This window comes from Oncorhynchus gorbuscha, linkage group LG03 (assembly GCF_021184085.1).
Source record: "Oncorhynchus gorbuscha isolate QuinsamMale2020 ecotype Even-year linkage group LG03, OgorEven_v1.0, whole genome shotgun sequence".
In the NCBI taxonomy this organism is placed as follows: domain Eukaryota; kingdom Metazoa; phylum Chordata; class Actinopteri; order Salmoniformes; family Salmonidae; genus Oncorhynchus; species Oncorhynchus gorbuscha.
Window position 1 is genome coordinate 21,448,944 of NC_060175.1, and position 19,732 is coordinate 21,468,675.

At 44.0% G+C, this 19,732-nt stretch overlaps 1 protein-coding gene across 1 annotated transcript in view; it reads right to left on the reverse strand.

The window, feature by feature from the left end:
• Nucleotides 1–2,177: 2,177 nt before the first annotated feature.
• LOC124027944 (helicase ARIP4-like) overlaps nucleotides 2,178–19,732 on the reverse strand; it is a 35,468-nt gene continuing 17,913 nt past the window's right edge. Inside the window, exons 12-22 of the mRNA XM_046340154.1 lie at nucleotides 18,868–19,092; nucleotides 15,680–15,798; nucleotides 15,368–15,492; nucleotides 8,944–9,043; nucleotides 8,354–8,559; nucleotides 7,850–8,025; nucleotides 7,468–7,664; nucleotides 7,050–7,234; nucleotides 6,530–6,619; nucleotides 6,031–6,123; nucleotides 2,178–5,822 (exon numbers count right to left, since the gene is read on the reverse strand). Coding sequence (XP_046196110.1) covers nucleotides 4,834–5,822; nucleotides 6,031–6,123; nucleotides 6,530–6,619; nucleotides 7,050–7,234; nucleotides 7,468–7,664; nucleotides 7,850–8,025; nucleotides 8,354–8,559; nucleotides 8,944–9,043; nucleotides 15,368–15,492; nucleotides 15,680–15,798; nucleotides 18,868–19,092 — 2,505 coding nt within the window. The 3' untranslated portion in view covers nucleotides 2,178–4,833. The remainder of the gene's footprint in view (nucleotides 5,823–6,030; nucleotides 6,124–6,529; nucleotides 6,620–7,049; nucleotides 7,235–7,467; nucleotides 7,665–7,849; nucleotides 8,026–8,353; nucleotides 8,560–8,943; nucleotides 9,044–15,367; nucleotides 15,493–15,679; nucleotides 15,799–18,867; nucleotides 19,093–19,732) is intronic.

Here is a 19,732-nt window from a genome sequence, read left to right on the forward strand (position 1 = left end):
TCCTAAATTAGCCATGAACGGAGATAGGGATTTGGATTTATGGTTTGAATTATTTCTCCATACTGGCCAATCATTATAACGGTGATTCTGATCTAACCATAAATTCATACATTGTGCCCCTGTCTGATGAGGATGGAAGTTCAAAATGTGGCTAGATGTAGTAGGCTAATGTTAACTATTTGGTTCATTGTTGCCCATGAAAGGAAGTTAGACTAGAGAGCAAGCATTTTAGTCAGGTAGCCTAGGTCAACAACTAAGTGTGTACTGTATGCCAGAGTCATAGACTGTTTCGTCAACATGAAAGAGAGGAGGATGACATTGGCGTTTCTCTACAAGTAGGGTTAACATGTTTTTTCTACTTGCACGCACACACACATACGGAGAGAAATCAGAACCATGGACAGCCACATCATATTTAGCTTATGTTGATTGGCCAATTTTTTTTTGTATCTTTTAGTTGTCACTGTGAGCATAGGGGATTTGATGTTGAAATATTGAAGTTGAAATGGTGCTGGAATAGTGGAGGCTGTTCCTGTTTTCTTTCCAACTTGCGGTAACTCTCCGTGGTTATAAATTAATAGTTGTTTTAGTAGTCTGAAAATGCAAATATTAACTTGCTTGCTGTATGTCATGTAACTGTTACATGCAATATGCTTTGTGGACTTTACCGGACCTAGGTAGCTCTCCGGTTTTGTGATAGAAAAATGTGCGGTTCAATTTATTCTGCCACTGTTTCTTCTTATTGTCCCTGCCTTAGGCCTATTTATCACAGTGGCAAAGCAAATGATCAGGTTATAAAGAAAACAACGCAATTATCACAACACATAGGTTGTAAAATGGCATTTTCTTCTGGCTTGGGTTCCCCAGTACTTTTACCCACACACCGCTACTGTTTATAACATGCTTAGACACATTTTCATGATGCATTGTAGTCCATATAGCATGTGATGACTCAGCTAAATGTGACAACCAATTCTCTCTGTAACGAAACAAAATATTAAAAAACGGTTTGGGGGATCAACTACAAGCACAGAAAGAGTGAAGATAAGGCCACGTGTAAAAATGGGTGAACTTCTCCTTTAAAGCATTAATAGAAGCTTTACTGTAGAGCTCTTTGGAGGACCAACATGCATTCTGCCTAGTGCCCAAAAATATCAGTGGCTTACATTAGTGCAACTTTGTTTTGGTCACATCTACTCCTGAACTAGTTTTAATGTCAAAGTGGAAGAGCATTTCATAGCTTGGTAATTGTTTAAAATTGTGTGTTAACTTTACTTTGAGCAAAGAAGTGGTATGTAATCACCAATAAGGATATAATTGGATAGCACATGTCAGCATGGCCTAGTAGAAAAGTGTTGTATGGCAGAGAATTACACAGGAGTGTAGTAGTGTATACTTACTAACTTCATATGTGGAACACAAAGCGTCCATGAGACAGCGCTGTTGCTGCCGACCATCTGCCTTTCTGGGGATGTTTTTTCATGACAGGCCTCAGTTCTTCATCTCCTTCACGGTTCTTTTGGGTGGCCAGCAGAGGGTGGTCTTTGGAAGTATTTAGTAATGTAAAAGTAGTATTTTGTATCTGAGAGCCAAGAAGAAAAGGACAGTCGGTTTTGTGTCTAAAACTCAGGAAGTGGTGATATTGGTTGTTGATAATGATGTTGCTGCTTTGTTTTCTTTGCATTGCCTTTAGGCTTGAATGGACCAATGCACATTTCTTGCGATTCATTTATTTTCTCCAAAGTTGACACTTGTGCAGTGCCCCCAAAATGGCAGGTCTTGAAACCAGAGGACCAGATATCTGCTAATATTGTACTAGTTTTAACACTCAGGTATGAAATTCCAGCCAAATACGTAAGATGTCATATTTACTGATGTGGAAGACTGACTGCAATGTAGTGTCAAAAAGCTGTGCAGTATTTGCTTCCATCCTATCTGTAACTCCAGCACCTGTCTTACTATAAGGACATACACATCATTTTTCATCATATCCAAATCCATTATCCTTCACAGATTCCCAGCTGCAAGAGTGCAATTGAAGGTTGAGTTGAACATTATTCTTGCAATTTCAATAAAAATACATTTAGCATATTGGTTTGTGTTTCCATGTGAATATATGTTCAAAAAACATCTGTGCAAAGAGCATCACGTCAGTGTAATACACAATCAAAATTATGTAATAACGCAAGTTAAGTGTTTTATTCACTGTTAAAATGATATTAACAAAGTAACACAGTCGTCATTTTATGCTCGCCTCTATGCTGGATACATGTGGTGACTGACTTCCTGATCTCACACAGTCAGTTTGCGACACTGGTCTGCTCTTTCACAGACACTGGTCTGCTCTTTCACAGACACTGGTCTGCTCTTTCACAGACACTGGTGAAAAGATCAACGTGGATAAAAAGAGAATAAAAAAATGAGAGTATAATGTACAAAAAAAGACAGATGAATTCATTTAGATCATTATAAATAAATAATTTTGGTAAATTCATACATTGAAATAAAAGGACAAACTAGTAGAGGCGAGCCAACATCAAGATGTTAAAAAAAGAACATTGCTACTAAAAAAAACTAAAAATAACATATGGATATGGAGTTCTCCTCATGATGACACTTAAAACAAACAAAAAAGAAGCACAGTAAAACAATTCTGATTGGGAGGGAGGATGGGGCTTCTTCCTCCAAGGAAATAATCATCTCTATTAAAAAGACTGGGATGATTGGCTGAATCATTTGATGGACACAAGACCGGGCCAACTAGAAAAAGGTTAAGGAGGTTGCGAGGTGAGGTGGAGGAAAACATCCAACATACATGATCGACTAGAAACAGGCTGTAAGGATAAGGACAGGTAAGTAAGCAGGGTAGAGTTGAGGTTGTGAGGGGTGTGGTGGAATCCCCCATTCTTTTATAGTCCAATAGGTGGAATAGGGAGTTGAGACTAAACTGAAACTCCACACAAACTTGGGTAATATATATATTTATATATATATATATATATCAGACATTTATCCTGGCTCCTGTAGCCCAACTTGAGTTCCATGTACAATTCCAGTGGAGAAAAATAACCCGGAGGCCCGATCCATTCCCCTCACGTTATGATTTTGAGATGACATCACAGAAAGAAAAACGTATCAACCAACCACAGAACAGCACAGACCAGCACAGACAGACCCAAAGCACTGTAGAGCTACAGAGATACACTACTGAGAGAAGCTACTTACACGGACTGTCTGTCTGCCGTGCGGTCAGGGATACACCTAGCTACCTCAGACAGGCTACTCCTGTGTGCTGCTTGCTCCTCATTGGGTAAGGCCATCAATCCATCCATACCCACACAACGGGCTGGCTTAACTATGCCACACAAATGGCCACATGGTGGGTTACCGTAGTCATTGTTAACTACTGTAGCTAAATGGTTGTGGGTTTGTCACTTTCTGCAGGTATACATCCAAGTCATGCTACAGAGTAAACCTATGGCTCCAATGGATGCTTTATGGGCCTCTACTCATAAAAGGGTCTCAGAGAAGGAGTGCTGATCTAGGGCTAGGTTTGCCTTTTTGATCATAATGAAAACATTAGATGGACAAGGGGACCTGATTCTAGATCAGCATTCATACTGAGACACTTGATTAATATGGGCCCAGAACAATAAACTGTTTGTGACTGTATATGATCCATATCCCTATTTGTATAGTGAAAGTGTCTTAGTGTTTTGTAGCTCTGGTCCAGGGTGTTACGTGCAGCTTGCAGAGTGTTGGCAAGCTGCACTTAATGCTCTGGACTAGAGCTAGTGGAGCCTGTCCCTTGAGTTGGACACCAACCTGTCTGGATGCTCAGTAGTTGTTGTCTGAAGTTGCTGTCTGAAGTCGTTACGAAGGGGAAAGGGTGTACTAAAGGTGTAAATGCTAAGATTCAAGAAAAAGACCCCTTAGTGTCGTTTAAGGCTAAACGAACAAATGAGAACGCATTGTCCGAACCCACCCAGGTCAGCCCCCTGTGTTATCAAAAGGCTGACATGGATGTACATTCATTTGACCTTTTAAGGTCTCTCTTTGAAATAAAAGTAACTCAAATGGCCGCCTCGGCAACCAAGCTAAGGGCGCCGCCGTCATTATGACAACTTGATCATAAGAACATACTGTCTCTCTATCCAACCCTTCCCCTTGAACTTTTAACTCAACCCTGGCCCAGTCTGAACTCTCTGTATAAACAACTAATGATTAGAACCACCATTTACAAAATATCAACAAGATCAGTTTAGAATATTAGTAGAATCAAAACATCCAGGTCACATATACTGTATTGTCTTGTCATCCTTTCCAACAGGGGGACACTACAATATCTAGCAAACAGCTAACGACTCTAAAAGCACTTTTTTTTTTATGCAAACGGTCCAACAGATGATTACATCGTTCCATCTGATGTGAGCTCAGTTCAGACAGTGTCCTGACTGGCCTCAGAGATCGTCATGGGGGTCTAATAAGGGGATGGCGGGCAATGCTAGAAGATATAGCCGGAGAGGGAGTGCATGGAAGCCCCATGTTCATCTCAACTGGTCCCTCTCAACAAAACGTCAATCCATTCCCATCCATGGTCTCCAGTGCTCAGCCTCACCAACCTCAGGGGCTCGGGCAAATCTTCAGTCTCTTCTTCAGTAAGATATTCAGCATAAGGATTTGTTACTCTGTCTTGGTTAGCACATGAGGTACAACTCATTCTCTCTCACTCATTCGCTCATGGGAGAGTCTGTGTGTGTGTGTGTGTAGGGGGGGCTATGAAGGTTAGCCATGTTAGAGCTGGGATGGGGGGTTGTCAGAGTCTAAGAATGCTCATTGTCCTGTCACCTCAATGACATCATCGTCCGAGCTGCTGCCACCGTTCTCTGTGGCTAGATGGTGGGAGTCAGGCTGGCTGAGCGCTGCACCCAGGAGGCTGGAGGGGGAAGAGGGGTAGTGGGAGAGGAAGTTGGAGCTTCCTCCAGTGCTGGCCGGGCCTCCTCCCAGGGTGTTGGGGTACATCGTGGGCTCAGGCAGGAGGGACTGACTGTAGTTCAGAGGGAAGCCTGGGGACAGCAGACCAGTCACGCTGGGGTTCATCAGGAAGGGGGGAAGGGAGGAGGAGGATGTTGAGGCCGAGGACATGGGCATGGTGTTAATGGTGGAGGAGAAAGAGGTGGAGGACAAGGAGGAGGTGGAGGATGAGGGGAGGTGTCCATTGTTTCCTGTGGCTGAGGAGGCATGGCTGAGGAGATCCGCCCCTGCCGAGGGGAACATGGACTGCAGGTCTCCCAGAGTCTGTCCTGCTGACTGGAGGAACGGGGACGAGGAGCTGCCTCCCATTAGCATCGGGTGGCTCATGTGTCCCCCCAGCAGGGCCTGGTTCAGGGGGGGGAAGCTGAGCCCTCCACTACCCAGGGAGAGACCTGGGAACCCGGTTGCAGATGAGCTGCGTTTGCCCCCCGCCTGCTTGTGTCCACCCGCTGCTGCGGCCATCTTGCGTTTGGAGCATCGCAGAGCCTCGCTGATGCTCATTCCGATGTCCTCTCTGAGCTGCCGGCTGAGGTCCGACTCCGTGTTCAGACTGTACTGCTGCGTTCTGCTCCCTCCCTCTCCATCCCCTGTAACCATGTCCGATGGCGACGGCAGCTCATTGCCCATGGCCACGGTATCCACGTTGACGGCGTAGCGGCTGAGCTCTCTGAGAATCTCAGGGCTCTCGGGGGTAGAGGGACGGGATGCGCTGTCGGGGCTCAGCCGCTGGCGCTCCATGGGAGACACACAGCCGTTACCGATGGCGTGGAGCAGGGAAGCCTGGGAACCTGCGGCAAAGAGGAGGGTAAAAAGAGTAATTATTCCCATAACTGAGCATGTTGATCTTGTCTCACCACAGGTGTCTCGCAGGGCTCCGTACTAGGTCCTCTCTGGTTATCTATGTAGTCTGAACACCAAGTCATGTTGTTTTGTCATATCCTGTCACATGGATTCCTCATCATGTAATGTAAAGTACTTTGTGTATGTACAGTGCACCTCTGTTAGTAGCAGATCCTCCCTGCACTGCTCTGCTGAGCTTCCCTGAGCGGATGGCAAAAATCCTCCCGTCATTGGTCCTGATGTAGGTACCTGTGAGGAAGACAGCAGTTAATGGTGGATATCAACTCAGACTTGAATTGTCATATGCACAGGATACAGAGAAGTGTGCACAATGCAATGAAATTATTACTTGAATGCTCTCCTCTCATGACATTAGTTAATAAAACTATACAAATATTCAGGAAAAAATAAGGCAAGGTAATAAACATAAAAATAAGCATGCAGGGAAGCACCAGTCAGTTTTGATTCTTAGGTTAAAGTACCGAGCCCTTTATATAAATGAGATAACAACCTGGGAATTCAGGTGTCCATGTGGATATTGTAAACCGCTCTCCAAGGTGTGCACAGTATTTCAATTAGAGTATGTAGAGAATTAATTGAACTACACATGCAGGTAGATAGGAGGTACATCTTCTACTGTATATGTTATTATCACCTTTTGACCCTTTGATCACATGGATGCTCTCTCCTGCACCGATACGTGCCTGGACATCCGTGGTGCTGTTGGCTCCAGGGATCACTATATCTGTAGGGGCAAACAGAAAGAGTTTCATTATTTCCAAACAATACCACGGGAGTATCCCAAATACACCCTATTCTCTATAGGCCCTGGTCAAAAGTAGTATACACCCTATAGGGAATAGGGTGTCATTTGGGACGTAGCTCCTATATCACTGGTCTATCCTAATGCAGCCCCCAAAGCATTTCACCTGACCCAAGACCAGGAGTTATTCCTAACCCGTCGTGTTCTTTAGGCCCAAAACAGAAGAAACCGCTCCGAAACAGGGAAGTACCATCTGACCTTGTCCAATAAGAAAGGCTAATTTTCATTGTACATGACAAAACGTTTTGACACGATGTGCCCTAATGAACGTATGTGCCCTAATGAACCCTTACCAAGAGTATCAGTGTCTATCAGTACCAATTCAATTAAAACGTTATTGTATGTATTGTACCAGTGGTAGTGACGATCCTCTGGACATAAACACCGGCCTTCTGCAGGTAGTTGACCGGGAAGCTGACCCCGGAGCTGGAGCCGGCCATGCCCATGCCCGCCATGCGAGGCATCATAGGGATGGGGGTGGACTGGACGGGCCGGACGCTGGCCATGGGCTTCTCATCACCCCGAGCTATGGGACGCCTAGGGGATTCAAAACGACATGAGGATCATACCATTACACAGTCTGATGTGGGACAGTTTTCTAGACTGATGATATCTACAGATTGCATGGTTGAGTTTGGAGGCTAGAAGGATCATTTGTACGGATAGGCTGTTGTTTAGGCCTGCTTAACAGGCTTACACAGCGCTGTTGAAGGATTGGTTAGGGATGCTGTGTGATAGGGGTAGGATAACGAATTCATTGGACGACTCGCCAGTTGCGCTGGTTGAAGGCTGGGATGTTGGTGAGTGTCTGGTCGCTGGTTGGGTAGTAGTGCGCGTAGGAGGGGCGAGAATAGGGCACAGAGGCACGCTTCTCGTCCTCGTAGCTCTTCTTAGCAGCTCTCTTCTCTGCTTTAGTAAGCTTGGACTCCTTCCGGTCTACAAGCAGAGACTCATGATGGAAGGGTTCCTGGTGGGGTACAGATCAACAGGGATGTTAGTGTGGGTGGTGTGTGTGTGTACCATATTAATACAGTATCCATGACATGACGGTGTGTATAAATATTTAGTGGCCTGTTTACTAGGTACACCAATCTAGTACCGGGTGTACCTAATAAACCGTGTGAGTGTGTATCTGTGTGTGTGAGTGTGTACCTTAGTGATGAGGTGGGGGTAGATCTGACAGGCTTGGCTGATGACCGTCTCCATCTCTTCGTGAGATTGCAGAGGGGCTTTGGCCGGGTCAGGCTCCTCCTCTGCAAAGTGCAGCAGCGACTCCACCTCCTTGCGGGTGAAAGTCAGTACTGGGTTCAGGTCGTCCACCACGCGGTCTGGACACAACCAATCACAGTGTGTTACTGACCACTGAGATTCCCCTGTACTATGCTGCCATTTGCATTTCAACTTCAATATCATGCCATCCCACATTCAATATATTTAACCACACACACTACACTCTCTTACCAGACATGCCCTGTCACATACACAGGAGCATAATCACCGTCACCTCCCCCCACTCTCTCTCCCTCCCTCCCAACCCGAACCTCCCTCCCTCTCTCTTACCAGACATGCCCTGTCACACACACAGGAGCATCATCACCGTCACACCCTCCCCCACTCTCTCTCCCTCCCAACCGAACTTCCCTCCCCCTCTCTTACCAGACATGCCCTGCTTGGAGACCTGCCGGTCGTAGATCTTCTTCTCCAGGGTGAAGTCACAGACCAGGCGGTAGATGTGGCAGCGCTTCTTCTGGCCGTAGCGGTACACCCGACACACCGCCTGGGCATCGTGACACGGGTTCCATGACGCGTCAAATACCACCACCCGGTTGGCCCCGATTAGGTTCACTCCCAAGCAGCCCGCCCTGCAAGTCACAACCCAGGCTTATTAACAACATGCGCAAGTGTGTTTTTGTAAGTGAATGGCCGATCAAAGTGTATGTAAAAGGGAGGGAGAATATATCCAATGTGTGTGAATAAATATATTTGTGTGTGTTTACACAGGCAGCCCAATTGTGATATTTTGTCCAATTATAGGCAAAAGAGTTGATCTGATTGTTCAAAAGACCAATTAGTGAAAAAATTCTCATAATTGGGCTGCCTGTGTAAACACAGCGTTTGTTGTGTATTTGAGTGAACAATATATAAGCACAGAAATATAATTATTAGAAGGGGCAGAGCTCATCAGACCACAGCAATTTCACTTACATTTCTATGTGTGTGTATCAGTGTGTCTGTACAGTCAGTACCTTGTTGACAAGAGGAAGACCCATGTGGAGGTGTTCTCTGGGTCGTTGAACTGGTTGATGAGTTTCTCTCTCTCGGAGGCAGACGTACTCCCATCCAACCCTGGGGGAGACAACCGACACATTCACTAAATAAGCATCATGGGGCGATTCCAGACAAATAGGTCAAATCAAATCTAATGTATTTATATAGCCCTTCGTACATCAGCTGATATCTCAAAGTGCTGTACAGAAACCTAGCCTAAAACCCCAAACAGCAAGCAATGCAGGTGTAGAAGCACGGTGGCTAGGAATAGGTGATGTCCCAAATGGTACTCTATTCCCTATGTTGTGCACTACTTTTGAACAGGGCCCATACAGGAGTCTGGCCAAAAGTAGTGCACTATTTAGGGAATATGGTGCCATTTGGGACACATAACACTGCATCTAGTGCAGTATGGTAGCCAGTAGGGGGCAGTAGATTTAAATAATTAACCCAGAGATCGATGGCTGAGAAAAAGCATGGCTCTTTCTTAATTCATCTTTCATGAATTTCTCACATTGTCTCTTATTGCCTCCATTTCTAAACCCATTGGAGCAGAAGATCTGATGGAGACCCTGGACCTTTCCTTACAAGACAGTTGAGAAGGAGGCGAGGAAATAGGATAGTGATGCACCGCTATGACATTTTTGGCCGATACCGATATCCAATATTTTCCTTGCCAAAAAAGCCCTAATACGATACCGATATTTAAAATTTTAGCTGCCTTTTAAGCACTCTAATACAGTTAAATAGTTAACACACACACGGACGCAGACGGTCTAAGGCACTGCATCTCAGTGCAAGAGGCGTAACAGCAGTCTCTGGTTCAAATCCAGGATGTATCACATCCGCCCGTGATTGGGAGTAACATACTGCGGCGCACAATTGGCCTAGGGTCGTCCAGGCCGTCATTGTAAATAAAAATTTGTTCTTAACTGACTTGCCTAGTTAAATAAAGGTCACACACACACACACAAGTTATTTTGATTACATTTACACATGTCCCCATTACCAGTAAAACATAATCAAAACCTATTTCTTTCACTTACTTGCTGTGCTGTTTCATTGTTAGTTTATTCAGTCGTTTCATTCCGAACCAGGATTTCTATGGAATGGCGTTTGGTTCTTTGCATGTCAAAAAAGATACACATAAACTAACACTATTTGACAGGTCAACTAACACTATTTGACGTGTCAACTAACACTATTTGACGTGTCAACTAACACTATTTGACGTGTCAACTAACACTATTTGTCGTGTCAACTAACACTATTTGACGTGTCAACTAACACTATTTGTCGTGTCAACTAACACTATTTGACGTGTCAACTAACGCTATTTGACGTGTCAGATAAGCTTGTTGACCAATCAGGACCTGAATATGACTGCACGTCACATAATAAGTTAACACGTTCATAAATCTTTTACGTAGTTATAACACATTGATTACACAATCACTCGCATTTCATATGTCTCAACGATTCATCGATACGTATGCTATGATGCTGGTAGAGTTGTCTCGTGCACCTACAGTGCTGGTCATAAAAAAAGCTAGCTAGCTCATGGATGCAAACAATGTTCTTCCCCAAAACATAGCAAAAGAACAATCTGTTTCAGTAGCTATAGTTAGCTAGCTAACTACATAGCTAGGTGTCATCATCCCGGATGACACATAGCTAGGTGTCATCAACCCGGATGTTCTAGCTGTGTCTGAATCCTGGCTTAGGAAGACCACCAAAAATTCAGAAATTTTCATTCCAAACTACAACATTTTCAGACAAGATAGAACTGCCAAAGGGGGCGGTGTTGCAATCTACTGCAAAGATAGCCTGCAGAGTTCTGTCCTACTATCCAGGTCTGTACCCAAACAATTTGAACTTCTACTTTTAAAAATCCACCTCTGTAAAAACAAGTCTCTCACAGGTGCTGCCTCCTATAGACCACCCTCTGCCCCCAGCTGTGCTCTGGACACCATATGTGAACGGATTGCCCCCCATCTATCTTCAGAGCTCGTGCTGCTAGGCGACCTAAACTGGAACATGCTTAATTAACACCCCAGCCATCCTACAATCTAAACTTGATGCCCTCAATCTCACACAAATTATCAATGAACCTACCAGGTACCTCCCCAAAGCCTTAAACACGGGCACCCTCATATCATCCTTACCAACTTCCCCTCTAAATACACCTCTGCTGTCTTCAACCAAGATCTCAGCGATCACTGCCTCATTGCCTGCATCCGTAATGGGTCAGCGGTCAAACGACCTCCACTCATCACTGTAAAACGCTCCCCGAAACACTTCAGCGAGCAGGCCTTCTAATCGACCTGGCCGGGGTATCCTGGAAGGATATTGATCTCATCCCGTCAGTAGAGGATGCCTGGATATATTTTTTAAATGCCTTCCTAACCATCTTAAATAAACATGCCCCATTCAAGAAATTTAGAAACAGGAACAGATATAGCCCTTGGTTCTCCCCAGACCTGACTGCCCTTAACCAACACAAAAACATCCTATGGCGTTCTGCATTAGCACCGAACAGCCCCGTGATATGCAGCTGTTCAGGGAAGCTAGAAACCATTATACACAGGCAGTTAGAAAAGCCAAGGCTAGCTTTTTCAAGCAGAAATTTGCTTCCTGCAACACCAACTCAAAAAAGTTCCGGGACACTGTAAAGTCCATGGAGAATAAGAATACCTCCTCCCAGCTGCCCACTGCACTGAAGATAGGAAACACTGTCACCACTGATAAATCCACCATAATTGAGAATTTCAATAAGCATTTTTCTACGGCTAGCCATGCTTTCCACCTGGCTACTCCTACCCCGGTCAACAGCACTGCACCCCCAACAGCAACTCGCCCAAGCCTTCCCCATTTCTCCTTCTCCCAAATCCATTCAGCTGATGTTCTGAAAGAGCTGCAAAATCTGGACCCCTACAAATCAGCCGGGCTAGACAATCTATACCCTTTCCTTCTAATATTATCTGCCAAAATTGTTGCCACCCCTATTACTAGCCTGTTCAACCTCTCTTTCGTGTCGTCTGAGATTCCCAAAGATTGGAAAGCAGCTGCGGTCATCCCCCTCTTCAAAGGGGGGGACACTCTTGACCCAAACTGCTACAGACTTATATCTATCCTACCATGCCTTTCTAAGGTCTTCGAAAGCCAAGTCAACAAACAGATTACCGACCATTTTGAATCTCACCATACCTTCTCTGCTATGCAATCTGGTTTCAGAGCTAGTCATGGGTGCACCTCAGCCACGCTCAAGGTCCTACACGATATCTTAACCGCCACCGATAAGAAACATTACTGTGCAGCCGTATTCATTGATCTGGCCAAGGCTTTCGACTCTGTCAATCACCACATCCTCATCGGCAGACTCGACAGCCTTGGTTTCTCAAATGATTGCCTCGCCTGGTTCACCAACTACTTCTCTGATAGAGTTCAGTGTGTCAAATCGGAGGGTCTGCTGTCCGGACCTCTGGCAGTCTCTATGGGGGTGCCACAGGGTTAAATTCTTGGACCGACTCTCTTCTCTGTATACATCAATGAGGTCGATCTTGCTGCTGGTGAGTCTCTGATCCACCTCTACGCAGACGACACAATTCTGTATACTTCCGGCCCTTCTTTGGACACTGTGTTAACAACCCTCCAGGCAAGCTTCAATGCCATACAACTCTCCTTCCGTGGCCTCCAATTGCTCTTAAATACAAGTAAAACTAAATGCATGCTCTTCAACCGATCGCTACCTGCACCTACCCGCCTGTCCAACATCACTACTCTGGACGGCTCTGACTTAGAATACGTGGACAACTACAAATACTTAGGTGTCTGGTTAGACTGTAAACTCTCCTTCCAGACCCATATCAAACATCTCCAATCCAAAGTTAAATCTAGAATTGGCTTCCTATTTCGCAACAAAGGATCCTTCACTCATGCTGCCAAACATACCCTTGTAAAACTGACCATCCTACCAATCCTCGACTTTGGCGATGTCATTTACAAAATAGCCTCCAATACCCTACTCAACAAATTGGATGCAGTCTATCACAGTGCAATCCGTTTTGTCACCAAAGCCCCATATACTACCCACCATTGCGACCTGTACGCTCTCGTTGGCTGGCCCTCGCTTCATACTCGTCGCCAAACCCACTGGCTCCATGTCATCTACAAGACCCTGCTAGGTAAAGTCCCCCCTTATCTCAGCTCGCTGGTCACCATAGCATCTCCCACCTGTAGCACACGCTCCAGCAGGTATATCTCTCTAGTCACCCCCAAAACCAATTCTTTGGCCGCCTCTCCTTCCAGTTCTCTGCTGCCAATGACTGGAACGAACTACAAAAACCTCTGAAACTGGAAACACTTATCTACCTCACTAGCTTTAAGCACCAACTGTCAGAGCAGCTCACAGATTACTGCACCTGTACATAGCCCACCTATAATTTAACCCAAACAACTACCTCTTTCCCAACTGTATTTCATTTATTTATTTATTTTGCTCCTTTGCACCCCATTATTTTTATTTCTACTTTGCACATTCTTCCATTGCTAAACTACCATTCCAGTGTTTTACTTGCTATATTGTATTTACTTTGCCACCTTGGCCTTTTTTGCCTTTACCTCCCTTCTCACCTCATTTGCTCACATTGTATATAGACTTGTTTATACTGTATTATTGACTGTATGTTTGTTTTACTCCATGTGTAACTCTGTCGTTGTATCTGTCAAACTGCTTTGCTTTATCTTGGCCAAGTCGCAATTGTAAATGAGAACTTGTTCTCAACTTGCCTACCTGGTTAAATAAAGGTAAAATAAAAATAATTTATAAGACAGTTCTTATTTGATTAATGGTGGTCAGACCCATCTATGTGAAGCTAGCCACAATAAGGATTCGCCAGAATAGTGGACTTTGCGGTTAGCCTTCAAAATACAAGTATGTAATTGACAGTGATGCAAATTAATATAAATAGTATAATTATACCCAATTCTATTATTTGTATTCCTTTGCATCACTGTCAATTACATACTTTTATTATCAAGGCAAACCGCAAATTCCACTATTGTGCCTAATTCTTATTGTGGCTAGCTTCACAACACATAACCCGGTCCGGTCAAGCATCACTAGTCAGATGAAGCTAGCTGGCTGCTTATAAAGTTAGCTTTGGGCAACAGGGTTAAGTAGTTGGTTAACTATTTATTTTCATGAACTGAAGTTCAATTTCAATAGGCGAACAACAAGTGCCAACCTAGCTAATACTTACAAGGATTCCTAAATCATTGCTAAGATGAATGAAAATTACTTCAGCTTCTACGGGTCATTGTTTACAGGCTGGTTGTATTGGTGCTAGCGAGGAACCAAGCTAAAGCTAGCTACCCCAGAAGTTGCGGTCCAACAAATGATGCTTTATTACCAACGTGGTATTGTAAACACATCGTTCGTGGCCCGTGTTTGTAGACTATTTTGTACAGCTTTGACAGTGCTACTGTATCTTTTTTGACACGCAAAGACCCAAATGGCATTCAATAGTATGTATGTCGTGAAGCTAATAGCAGTGACGCTATTACTGTATAACTCCGGTAGGGCAACACCTGAAAATAGAGCACTTGGTAGTATGTACCGGTGTTCGACCAGTCGGTGAAAGCAAACATCCCTCACGACAGTGAATGGTTGATTGTCAAGGGTAGTTGTTTCCATTATCTTGGCTTTAATGGATTTTCGCCTTTGAGTTGTCTTGCTGAAATTTTCTTACTCTTTCAAATGACTGCTCGATCCACACAGCAGACATTGTGTGGGCTAGGTTAGGAATGCTGTGCTGCACGTGTAGCGCAAAATTTTACATGGCATCATTACGTTATATAGGTATGCACGGTAGCTTTGACACCGGTTTTTAACATCGGCGTTAAACTAGACATCTGGCCGATACTGATGTTGGCATTTTTAGCTACTATCGGCCGATTCCGATATGTTCACCGATATATCGTGCATCCCTATATAGGATATGAGGAATCACAGAAAGACTGATTGAGATTAGAGACCCTAAGTGAGAGTAGATTTGTTCAGTTTGCAGATTGAAGCCAAAATATTCCACAGGACAGGATGCCGTGAAAACAAGCTAACTAGTCTAATAGTCTGGAACAACAGAGTACATTAGTGGGATCTGGGTTCAAATCACAGCTGAGCTAGCACAAATTAAGAGTCAAAGGGTTGCCATGGAAATAATGATGACAGTGTCTGGGTAGTAGTGGTTGCCATGGGAACAGTGTTTTGCCGTGTGTGTGTGTGTGTGTGTGTGTGTGTGTGTGTGTGTGTGTGTGTGTGTGTGTGTGTGTGTGTGTGTGTGTGTGTGTGTGTGTGTGTGTGTGTGTGTGTGTGTGTGTTTGTTTGTGTGGATGATGACTCACTGTAGTAGTTGATGTTGCGGACCCAGGTCTGGTTCTGGCCTTGGTTGTCGGGGGAGACTCGGCCTGCTGGCAACGGCCGTCTGGACAAGAAGCCTTCAATGACCGTCAGGGTGGACAAGCTCTGACTGATGGACATACGTCAAACACACACATTAAAAATACATTCGAGTCAGTATGACATGGATACTTTGAGGTGAAAAGCAAAAACACACATTTCCAGTCTCTCTAAGGACAATAAAGTCTAAGTATGACTATGCTCATAGGGAGTGTTTGGATGAAGTGTTCCATGTCAAACATAGGAAGAGGTCCAACCTGAAGACCAGGATCTTGTCTCCTCTGCTCACACTCTCGTCAATCAGGTGGAAGAGCAGCAGCATCTTGGCAGAGTTCTCCAGAACCCCAGTCTGGTAGTTGTTCATGATGTCCTTGGCCTGGAGTGACAGAGATACAGGACAGGAGATGGGTGAATGAAGGTCATTCTTTCACACCAACGAGGACATCTTAGGTTTTACGAGAGATGTGCATCTTTCCCTTTCAAGATGATTCGATACATGGGCTCTGATATGATACAGGAACAATACTTTTTTGTTTGAAAAGATTAGGTTCAATGCGATGCACTAACATTCGTTTCATAAACACATTCAAAAAGCAAACATTGCCCCCAACTGGTAGTGGTGCCCAGTTTCCCTTGTGCTCAGCTCAGGTGCCTACATCCAACATACTGTTCAAAAGTTTGTGGTCACTTAGAATTATATATATATATATATTTTTTAAGAAAAGCACATTTTTGGTCCATTAAAATAACATCAAATTGATCAGAAATACAGTGTAGACATTATTAATGTTGTAAATGACTATTGATTTTTTATGGAATATCTACATAATGGGCCTCTGTACACCTATCAGCAACCATCACTCCTGTGTTCCAATGGCACGTTTTGTTAGCTAATCCAAGTTTATAATTTTAAAAAGCTAATTGATCATTAGAAAACCCTTTTGCAATTATGTTAGCTTAGCTGAAAACTGTTGTTCTGATTAAAGAAGAAATAAAACTGTCCTTCTTTAGACTAGTTGAGTATCTGGAGCATCAGCATTTGTGGGTTTGAGTACAGGCTCAAAATGGCTAGAAACAAATAACTTTCTTCTGAAAGTCGTCAGTCTATTCTTGTTCTGAGAAATGAAGGCTATTCCATGCGATACATTTTCAAGAAACTGAAGATCTCGTACAACACTCCCTTCACAGAACAGCGCAAACTGGCACTAACCAGAATAGAAAGAGGAGTGGGAGGCCCAAGTGCACAACTGAGCAAGAGGACAAGTACATTAAAGTGTCTAGTTTGAGAAAATGACGCCTCACAAGTCCTCAACTGGCAGCATCAATAAATAGTACCCACAAAACACCAGTCTCAATGTCAACAGTGAAGAGGCGTCTCCAGGATGCTGGCCTTCTAGGCAGAGTTGCAAAGAAAAAGACATATCTCAGACTGGTCAATAAAAATAAAAGATTAAGATGGGCAAAAGAACACAGACACTGGAACTCTGCATCCTGGAGTCGCCTCTTCACTGTTGAAGTTGAGACTGGTGTTTTGTGGGTACTATTTAATGAAGCTGCCAGTTGACGACTTGTTAGGCGTCAGTTTCTCAGAACAAGAATAGACTGATGAGTTTCAGAAGAAAGTCCTTTGTTTCTGGCCATTTTGAGCCTGTAATTGAACCCACAAATGCTGATGCTCCAGATACTCAACTAGTCTAAAGAAGGCCAATTGTATTGCTTCTTTAATCAGAACAGGTGCTAACATAATTGCAAAAGGGTTATCTAATAAATGATCAATTATCCTTTTAAAATGATAAACTTGGATTAGCTAACACAAAGTGCCATTGGAACACAGGAGTGATGGTTGCTGGCAGGTGTACAGAGGCCCATTATGTAGATATTCCATTTAAAAAAACAATAGTCATTTACAACATTAACAATGTCAACACTGTATTTCTGATCAATTTTATGTTATTTTAATGGACAATTAAAAAAAAGAGTCTTTTAAAAACAAGGACATTTCTAAGTGACCCCAAACTTTTGAACGGTAGTGTATATGGTGGAAGTAGGCACCTGAGCTGAGCCATAAGGGAAACTTGGCATCTACCATCACACTACCAGTTGGGGGGCAATGTTTGCTTTTTGTCTCCCCCCACCATCACCCACGAATGAATGTCATTTTTTCAGATTAAAAGTGTTTCAGCAAGTAATGTATCAACATGTATCTGTAAAATGAGCTATGACATAGCCAATGAATATATAGCACAACTTTGGATTCCACCCCCATCTAAAAATCGAATGGTTAGTGAGATTCTCTTCTTCTGCCTCTTCGACCGTGTAGTGCGGGTCCAAAAAGTGACCGCTGTCCTCGTTATGAAATGATCAACTTTACCCTGTATATCTACAAATGACCATATACTGATTGCTTCAGGTAAAACATGCAGAATTATTGCTGATGGTGAACCTGAACAATGGAAATCAAATGTAATGTAAACCCTGATCAGCATGTATAACCAGATGAGTTGTGTCTCCGGCAGTAGCTTAAGCTACTTTTATTCAGGTAAAACACCAATTTCAAAGCGCATTATATAAAAATAACCTATCAAATTACACCGGTTGTCACTCAACTAATCAAGACTAAGATTGTGCAAGCAATTTTACAAACATTTGAATGCTATCCTGTGACACATAGATGTGTCAGATGGGCGCACAGCATGCAGTTTGACTTGGCTACTAATATTGCCTGGGGTTGTTTGGCATGCAAAATGACGTGAAGACCAATGACTGTCAACATAACGGCATGCTTACTTCGACCCTTAAGAAGAGGAAGCAGTGGTCACAAAAGATTAGGTATCTTCTGAAGGTAGAAAGTTATTTGAGCAGCTCCAAAAAATTATGAACAGGCGATTCGTAACGTTTGAATTGGTTTTCTGACCGATGAATGCTACATTTGGTTTGGGGTCCCGTGTACCAATGCGCTCATATCTTAAACATTTAGTCCGGGGAACGATGCGTATTGGTGAATCGTTACATCCCTAGGTTTTACAATATAACTTCAGAATCCTTACAGTGGAAATTCATGCAATAATGAGAACAGCATTCAGTCTGGTTTAACCAGGGTTGTATTCATTAGTGCACACCGCAGCAAAATGCTTTGCAACTGAACATGAAAACAAGCTTTTCTTATTGGACAAACTCAGGTAGGTGAGGCTATAGGTTTCTACCCGTTTCGGCCCATTTTCTTACTAATGAATAGGACCCAGGCTAACATAGGAGAAGTATCTAACAAGTTCCCAGCCAGCCTGTGGGTAGAGAGTGGTGTTGTGGTGATACGTACCCATGCCAGCCTGTGGGTTGAGAGTGGTGTTGTGGTGATACGTACCCATGCCAGCCTGTGGGTAGAGAGTGGTGTTGTGGTGATATGTACCCATGCCAGCCTGTGGGTTGAGAGAGTGGCGTTACGTACCCATTCGTAGGTGATGACTTGATTGGCTCTCTCCTGGATGGGGTTGAGTGGGGGCAGGGCGACGTTGATCCGGCTGTTGGCTGAGTCGGCAGCTTTGGCCTTCAGGCTGGCGCCGGGGCAGCGAGGGTTGGCGGCCGCCGTGATGTCATCCAGGTCTAGGTCCTGCTCATTGGCTAGGTTCTCCTTCTGAAGGGTCTCGTACAGCACGTCAGGGTGGTTCCAGATCTACGCACACATCAATGGACTGACTTTAATAATGTTACTGATTCCAGGTTAAGATTGGGGTGTAATTCCTGGCTATGCTAACTAACCCACAGCAGTACCCTATCGTCACTATGGTCTATTGCAGAGGTATTCAACTCTTACCCTACGAGGTCCAGAGCCTGCTGGTTTTCTGTTCTACCTGATAATTAATTGCACCCACTAAATCAGTCTCTTATTTGTAAACAACAGCTGGTGCACGAAATCTAAGGCAGTCTCTAGAGTTTGCTCGCCTGAAGTTAAGTATATTGTGATAAACTGCAGGTCACACTACTTGCCTAGAGAGTTCTCAGCTATACTTTTCGTGGCTGTTAATTTACCACCACAGACAGATGCTGGCACTAAGACTGCACTCAGTCAGCTGTATAAGGAAATAAGCAAACAGGAAACCACTCACCAAGAGGCGGAGCTCCTAGTGGCTGGAGACTTTAATGCAGGGAAACTTAAATCAGTTCTACCAAATCTCTATCAGCATGTTAAATGTGCAACCAGAGGAAAACAAATTCTAGATCACCTGTACTCCACACACAGAGACGCGTACAAAGCTCTCCCTCGCCCTCCATTTGGAAAATCCGACCACAACTCTGTCCTCCTGATTCCTGCT